Source organism: Lycium barbarum, chromosome 3 (genome assembly GCF_019175385.1).
Source record: "Lycium barbarum isolate Lr01 chromosome 3, ASM1917538v2, whole genome shotgun sequence".
Lineage (NCBI taxonomy): Eukaryota > Viridiplantae > Streptophyta > Magnoliopsida > Solanales > Solanaceae > Lycium > Lycium barbarum.
Window position 1 is genome coordinate 144,241,545 of NC_083339.1, and position 8,730 is coordinate 144,250,274.

The 8,730-nt window shown below is 34.4% G+C and overlaps 1 protein-coding gene across 1 annotated transcript; it reads left to right on the plus strand.

The window, feature by feature from the left end:
- The first annotated feature begins 3,535 nt into the window (after window positions 1–3,535).
- Window positions 3,536–6,647, plus strand: LOC132633288 (costars family protein). Its single transcript, XM_060349595.1, has 2 exons — window positions 3,536–3,825; window positions 6,210–6,647. The coding sequence occupies exon 2, from the start codon at window positions 6,221–6,223 to the stop codon at window positions 6,482–6,484; it is 264 nt and encodes an 87-aa protein (XP_060205578.1). The 5' UTR covers window positions 3,536–3,825; window positions 6,210–6,220; the 3' UTR covers window positions 6,485–6,647.
- The last annotated feature ends 2,083 nt before the right edge of the window (window positions 6,648–8,730 follow it).

An 8,730-nucleotide genomic window follows, 5' to 3' on the forward strand; every position in this document is an offset into this window, starting at 1 on the left:
TTTATAAAATAAATGTAACATCAAGTTTCTTTTTAATAATCTTTCCTTATTAAATTAAATAAAGTTATAAATAACTGCATATATCAGGATTATAATTATGAAATAAGATCAACGGAAGTCTAATATAAGTAATAGTCATAAACGTGGCAACCACCCAGTAAGTCGTACGAGACTTTGACAATCTACCCACAATTCTGACCACTATCATGGAGCTTCTAAGAGACACAACAATCATCTAACTTCGGGATGCAGCCCGGAAATCTAGAATAGTAAATGAAACAGGAAGTGTCCCACGAACAAGGATGTGGGCTCACCAAATCAACAGCAGCAACAAGTTCTCATAAGCGTCAAGAGTATCACGAACCTGCTCTTCTCCGTTACCTAACATACCATCAAAAACAACAATGGTATACCTGAGTACTTTCGTACTCAGTGAGTGCCTCGAGGACAACAAATATTATAAAAATAAAATATAATAATAGATAAAGAAATCAGTTCTGAAAGGATAGTATAAAAAAACAGTCATTCCACTTTGTGATTCTTAATATCATTTGTTAAATAGTTTACAAAGCCATTTAATCGATATAAAAACAGGTATTCAGCATATGTATCTCAATAAGAATTATCAAAACCGATTACAAAGCCTTTTGTCAATTTATAACTTTCAATTATGCCTTTCAAATTGGTCATGATTGTCAACAACAGTTCCATGAGAGAATAAGAATATCACACATGCCAATACAGGCCCAAGAATCAATCATATCGCGCATAGCGCACCACACCGGAACATATAATTCTTGGTGGCTATCCTTCCACCCGAATAGCTAGGCATAACTAAGAGTCTGCCGGAGACGGCAGACTTTTTGCAAAGCCTTGCCTTGGGATTTTTTTTTACTGAGCAGGGGTTCGAACGCAGAACCGCTGGGTATTTCCAGCCACTTTTTCAAGCGAAGGATAAAAATTAAAGATCAACAATTTGAGAGGGGAAAATTAAAGACCGCCCCAAAAGAAGGACAATCCACGCAAAAAAAAAAAAAAGAAGGATTTTGGGACTATAAATTAATCATGATTTATTAATAATCTGTTATCTTGATAAATTACTTAATTATGATAAATTAATATGATTTGATATAAAAGAAAATTTCATAAATAGCTATAATTTAGAGCATAATTATGAACGTAGCTACAGTTGTTGTATCAAGTAGAAGAGCTGTATCAGACGGGTATCAGCGTATCAACGTTTACTGTATTAGCTGAAATCACATGAAATAGCCATATCGGCGTCGATGGCTACGTTTCGTAGATACAGTGACTTATGTTTCGTAATTTTTGAAACTATAGTTACGTTTCATAAATATATTGTAAATATTTTCCACGCCGCTTAATTTTTCCTTGATATAAATACTTTTGGTCGAGATAGAATTGGGCTCATGTCATCACCGGCCTTCTCTACGGGCGCTCATTTGACTTCGTCCTCCATTTTTATACTCACAGAAAGCTGACCAATTTGGTCTTCCCCTTAAGCCGTTACTGTTCGTATTTTGGTACGCAAGGAATATATTGTTTTGCGTTTACACTAAAATAACTAAACTATAGCTGAATGACGAAGTGAGGTGGGAATATAGAAGAAGTGAGGTGAGAATATGTATTAATTAAATAAGGAAATTGTATATACAAAGCCACGTCCTATAAATTTATTACCTTATATATAAACACCGGGTATTTGGCACAAAATTCGGCAACCAGGCATTTGTAGAGCGAGTCATTTGTTTTTATTAAGATTAAGACTTCTGAATCTAAATGTACATCTGAATGATTAAGATGTTGTATGTAGATCTGAACAGTGAATGATTAAGACTGTTTGTTTATAAAATTAAATATTAGAGAATAAAGACAAATGTAATAAAATTATAATATTAGTTTATAAAAAATGAAACAATTGTGTTAGCTAGTAATGATAGTGATGATGGGTGGTGAGTGGGGTTTTTGGGGTTGGGAGTGGGGATGGGGATGGGGATGGGTGGTGGTGGGAGGGTTATGGGCGTGGTGGTGGGGGGTGATGGTGAATGGGGTGGGGGTTGCGTGGTGGGTGGATATGGGGAAGTTGGTATAAGAGGTGGGGTATGAAGGGTTAGGGTGGTGTTGGTGGTTGTGGTAGGGGGTTGGCATAGAGGGTGGGGTAGTGGAGGGTTGAGGTGGGTTGTGGATTGTGGGAGTGAGGTTGGGGGTGGGGTGGAGGCGATGGTAATAATTATCCATATAAAATACCTCTTAATGTCATTAAGAGACACTTAATGGTCTAAGATCTAAACTATCATTAAGTGCAAACAAATGAGGCCTAAAAGCTTGCTAGCCAGTTCGATCTGATTTTGGATACTATATTTAAAAAATATCTTTTATACAGTAATATTGTATAAATCAGTCTAGTTAAGTGGGTCCAAAATTCGATCTGATTTTGGATACTATATTTAAAAAAAAAAAAACTTTTATACACTAATATTGTATTAATCAGTCTAGGTACGTGGGTACAAAATAGCGAGCCGTAAATGTTAAAACAAGGCGTAACATTTTCATTGTCATGGAGCTTTATGTTTTACATGTCTTCCGGGATATTATTATTGAGTTTTACGAGTGAAAATTTTAAAAAGTTATAGGTGACTCTTCATACCCGTGTAATTTGAAACTTCAAAACACCATTTATTTTCAAAGCCAATGCTAGCAGATGGCACATTGCTATTTCTACCATGCACCTAAGCAATTGGAATTTGGATAAGGACATTTTCCGAACCAATTGAAGAGTCAGAAGCTTGAAAAAATGGGCAGCCCGTGAATTGCTTACCACCATATGTTATTCCTTCTGGCCCCAAACTATTGAGACCACAAAATCGCTACAACTGGAAGAGTTGCGAAAGATGATAAAACTTCAAATGTTGCTATCTACTTATGAGTTTCAATCACATCGCACACGCCAGAAAAAAAGATAACAAAACTCGAACACTGTACAAGGATAAAAGAGGAAATTTGAGATAGACAACAAAGCATCATTCTGAATAGATAGGATAGCATTCTGTTGTAAAAATTGAAATGGTGGGCCGTCGCTGTCTAGCGTCATTATCAAGGATCTTAGCACGGCCCTAATGATAATGACATCCACCACAGACAATTAGACCCATAATTGAGCCCATAATTTCTCATTTTTGGGTAAACGGGTTGTTTTGACACCGCCATTTACTTAACTTGTATCCATCTCTTTAAAAAAAAAATCAGATTTACCTATTTCAGATATACGGAATGTGAATTAGGCTTGACAAAATCAAATATGATAATAATGTGCTCATTCAGATCTAGATGCATTCCTCATGAATCATTGACTTGGTACCTCCCTTGCGGTGTGCACGCAGGTGGTTGTTATTGTTATGGTCACTTGGGAGTTATTGGTGTTAAGATTTGGGGCGTATTCATGTATTTCTAATTACAGCTATTTGTACAGTTGCCCCCATTAAATCCACGAAGCAAGAGAACCTGTGACCTAACCCACCCCACAAGGCCCATACATCAAAGAATTGTAGAACACAAGACCTAGCTGTGTTAAGAGAAGATGTTTCTAGAAGCACCTAGGACCACTGGAACCCTCCCCAGTCAATAACGGGAAAAGGAGTCTTTATATTTAGTAGTTTATTAAATTTAAATAAAACTCGAAAATTCTACACAAACCCCCTCTTTATTTCTCTCCTTTAAACCCCCCATTCGTTTGGCTCACAAAATCTCAATAAGGAGTGCGTGGAACAGAGATTCTAGAAGATTCTATTGTTTGAATACTCAAAGGTATTGTTTTTGGATCACAAATCTCTAAATTCTCTCTTATCACAATTTGTAGATCTATGATTTTTTTTTTCTACTTTTAACAATTTGTTACTGTTGATTGTTTGTTGGATTTAGATTTAGCTGGCAGATGTAATATCATCTGATATTTCTCTTTGTAAATTAATGTTTTGTTATAAATTAACTAAATCATAGCTTTATGAAGAAAATTCCAGTTTTATAGTCATTCTAGTTTCTGCATTGTTGGTTGCTATCCCAAACTCCTTTATTTATCTATTCTTAGAAAAATTACAATACACGAACAAATGGGGTGGGGGTTGCGTGGTGGGTGGATATGGGGAAGTTGGTATAAGAGGTGGCGTAGTGGAGGGTTGTGGATTGTGGGAGTGAGGTTGGGGTGGGGTGGAGGCGATGATAATAATTATCCATATAAAATACCTCTTAATCTCATTAAGAGACACTTAATGGTCTAAGATTTAAACTATCATTAAGTGCAAACAAATGAGGCCTAAAAGCTTGCCAGCCAGTTCGATCTGATTTTGGATACTATATTTAAAAAATATCTTTTATACAGTAATATTGTATAAATCAGTCTAGTTAAGTGGGTCCAAAATTCGATCTGATTTTGGATGCTATATTTAAAAAAAGAAAATCTTTTATACACTAATCTATATATAATAAAGTTAGACATAGACAAGGTGATGTGACATATCTCTATGGCCACTATTCCAATTTATCTTTTTTTGACATTTTTTCATTTCTTTAATTGTTTTTGTTTGGTTGGAGAAGGCAATATTTAAAGAATTGCTGAGGTATTTTGGTGATAAAAATCCTTAATTGCAATTAATCATCTATTAACGTAAATGAGTAATGAATACAATTAAACAGTAAGTAACGTTCTTGCTCCTGGAAAGTCAGCCCGTTAATTGCTATTAAATATCCAAAACATTATGATCATGTGAAACAAAACGACTCAAACAATAATAACCCAAAAGAACCTTCTTGTCTTTTCATTCTATATTCAAGCTCTTTACCCAGATAGGCATATATATTTTTGACTAGATATATCTTCTTATTGTGGATTTTAATGATAAATCTGACACTGATTCATAATCTTCCGAGTACAAAACTAACTAATATTGGTGAGTACTTTTTATTATTTATTTGTGTTGTTCAATTTTACTTTGTTCTTTTCTCTCTCATCCTCTTCTAAACAAGCATGTATACCAATTGTGTCTATTGAATTGAATTTTGTTGAAAGACAATAGACGGTATTGTTATGGAGTCATGGAGAATATCACTCGGCCTTATGTTGAATAAGTCAGTTATACTCTTTCCTACAATAACAATAATAATGATTATGTCTTAATTCTAAATAAATTGAAGTCGGCTATATGAATTTTCACTGGTCATGTCATTCCATATAATTCATCGAAAGAATTTATTAATATTTCTATTAAATGTAATAACATTGATGATCCTTTGACATTGTCAACGATTTCCTATTCTCTGCTTCAACAACCAATGGGGAAACGTCTAATTGTATGCGATCTCAATCACATAATATTTGGTCTCATTGATTCCTTCTGAATTATTTAATTGTTAACTAGTTTTGTTATTGTTGTTTCCCCTGCCATTCAAGATCTAGAAATCTCAGATCTAATACAATTAAGAGTTTTCCTGAAGTAGACTCTAGAGGTCAGAGTTTAATTAAGCTCAGCTTTCCTTTTCACCCTATTTTATCATGTGATATTTGATCAACTTGAATTAAGAATTTCTGGTGCAGGTTGATAAAAAATACAAAATTTAATTCCGTCAACAAAATACAACATAATTGAGTTTTTCCTTCATCTTTTTCATCTATTTTCTTTTTACATTTCTTTTCATGTAGCTTCCTTTCTTTTTTAGTAATTTTTGTAATTGTTATATGAGAGAAATGAAAAGATATTCATGAGTTTGTTTGATAAACCATCATACAACTTCATCATCACATCTCCCTTTTTTTTTTTATCGATTTGTTAAGTTTATTATTTGAATAAGAATTTTTGAGTGACCTATATAGTATAAGTATTTATTCTTTTAAAGTTTTTGGAGTAATTTTAAACTCCCATGCATATAGGAAGTATTCCAATCTAAATTCCTATTCACGCGAACTTGACGATATTGGCGAGGTTGGAGTTAAACTGATTTTTTTTTTTTTTTTTATATTTGTGATTTTAATTATTTATTCTCAGGAAAAGTTAATTTTTTAGATCGACTATATATAGATAGATAGATAAATTAAAAGATCCACTAAATTCTTCACTTACCGCGCGAAGCGCGGCCAATATCACTAGTATTGTATAAATCAGTCTAAGATAAGTGGATCTCTTCAACTCCATTGACAGTGGTAGGAAGGATGAACGTTGAAGAAGAGGTTGAACGACTTAAAGAAGAGATCAAGCGACTCGGCGTACCCCAACATGATGGTTCTTACAAGGTAACATTTGGAGTGCTGTTTAATGATGACAGATGTGCCAACATCTTTGAGGCGCTAGTTGGAACATTAAGGGCTGCAAAGAAAAGGAAATTCCTAACTTACGATGGTGAGCTCCTCCTCCAAGGAGTTCATGACAACGTCGAAATCATTCTCAAGCCACCACTTGCTGCTGCCACTTCGTAAGGCAATGCTCTGTACCTTTTTTAATTATTCTACTTTTTGATTGGGAGTGTGTACAAGTTACTGGACATGGCAAATTATTTTACCCGGGATGGGGCGTGTGTGTGTGTGTGATGTACTTCATCAGGTTAACTTCTATATTATTCACATCTCCAGCTTCAGAAAATTGTATAAATCAGTCTAGTTAAGTGGGTACAAAATAGCGAGCCGTAAATGTTAAAACAAGGCGTAACATTTTCATTGTCATGGAGCTTCATGTTTTACATGTCTTCCGGGATATTATTATTGAGTTTTACGAGTGAAATTTTTAAAAAGTTATAGGTGACTCTTCATACCCGTGTAATTTGAAACTTCAAAACAACATTTATTTTCAAAGCCAATGCTAGCAAATGGCACATTGCTATTTCTACCATGTACCAATGCAATTGGAATTTGGATAAGGACATTTTCCCAACCAATTGAAGAGTCAGAAGCTTGAAAAAATGGGCACCAGCCCGTGAATTGCTTACTACCATCTGTTATTCCTTCTGGCCGCAAACTATTGAGATCACAACTGGAAGAGTTGCGAAAGATGATAAAACTTCAAATGTTGCTATCTACTTATGAGTTTCAATCACATCGCTGACGCCAGAAAAAAAGATAACAAAACTCGAACAATGTACAAGGATAAAAGAGGAAATTTGAGATAGACAACAAAGCAGAATAGATAGGATAGCATTCTGTTGTAAAAATTGAAATGGTGGGCCGTCGCTGTCTAGCGTCATTATCAAGGATCTTAGCACGGCCCTAATGATAATGACATCCACCACAGACAATTAGACCCATAATTGAGCCCCATAATTTCTCACATTTTCTCATTTTTGGGTAAACGGGTTGTTTTGACACCGCCATTTACTTAACTTGTATCCATCTCTTTAAAAAATTTCAGATTTACCTATTTCAGATATATGGAATGTGAATTAGGCTTGACAAAATCAAATATGATAATAATGTGCTCATTCAGATCTAGATCCATTCCTCATGAATCATTGACTTGGTACCTCCCTTGCGGTGTGCACGCAGGTGGTTGTTATTGTTATGGTCACTTGGGTGTTGGATGATGATAGTTATTGGTGTTAAGATTTGGGGCGTATTCCTTTATTTCTACATGAAGTTAAGTCCTTTTTTCCTGAACTGCTTCCATATGTGACAGATTTTCAGTCATTTTTGTTGAACTTATATCATATGTGAATGAACTTCATATAGAAATAGCTTAAGTCATGCAAAAATGACTGAAATTCAACCATATGACTTCAAATATGATATCTGAAGTTAGATTTTGTCAAGTTGAAGTGATCCGAAATGAGCACACGTAAAAAAAAAAAAAAAAAAAAAAAAAAACGGGTCACAAATTAAATAGCAACGTCAAAATCGGATATCCATGCACTTCACCCCCCCCCCCCCCCCCCCTTTTTTGGCTGTCTTGACATGACTCAGAAAATCAGAGACACGTTATCAACTTTTATTTGCCTGTTGCTATGTTTAAAAGTCCAAATAGCTTTTGGCAATTCAGAAACATATTGTTCTCTCTAATATAATGATGTTGATTAATTCGAATACTACACCTGTTGATTAATTCGAATACTACACCTCAAGAGCCACATTAAAGATTATTTTTAGATAAGTCTTTTTGACTTTTTACAACGTATGGAGGTAATTAGGAGCAGCAGCTAACCAGATGTAGGTACATCATTGTCTTAATTTTGGATAAGCTCTGCATTAATAGTACGTACATTATAATATCTTCTCATACACGGATGTGAATAATCGAAACTAATCAATGATGTTTATTGCACGGGTTACTCAGTAAAAAATAGGTGAATCTTTAAACCTAATTATTATTTATCGTGACGATCTTGCACTAGTCCCTCCGTTAACTACAAAAATTGTTTTTAATGCGTGTCATTTTGATTAAATAAGCCGACGATTGTTGTCTTAGTGCTTTAATAAATAAAAAGTTGATATCACAGTGACCTAAAATCTAGTAGGGACGAGTAACTATTATTTAAATGCTTTATCACATACGAATAACCTTTGTTTGTACAGCTCCACAATTTAAGTATGGCAAGTCACTGTGAGAAAAAATATATTTGGCAACAAATTTTTTGTTATCGTCATAGATTGATTATTGTTGTAAAAAGTACTTTTAACAACAAAAAAAAAAAATTGTTGCATGAACTTTTCTCAACGGCTGTTATTGCAATAATGTG

Coding starts and splice junctions, on each gene's coding strand:
- LOC132633288 (XM_060349595.1), top strand. CDS start 6,221: ATGAACGTTGAAGAAGAGGTTGAACGACTTAAAGAAGAGATCAAGCGA.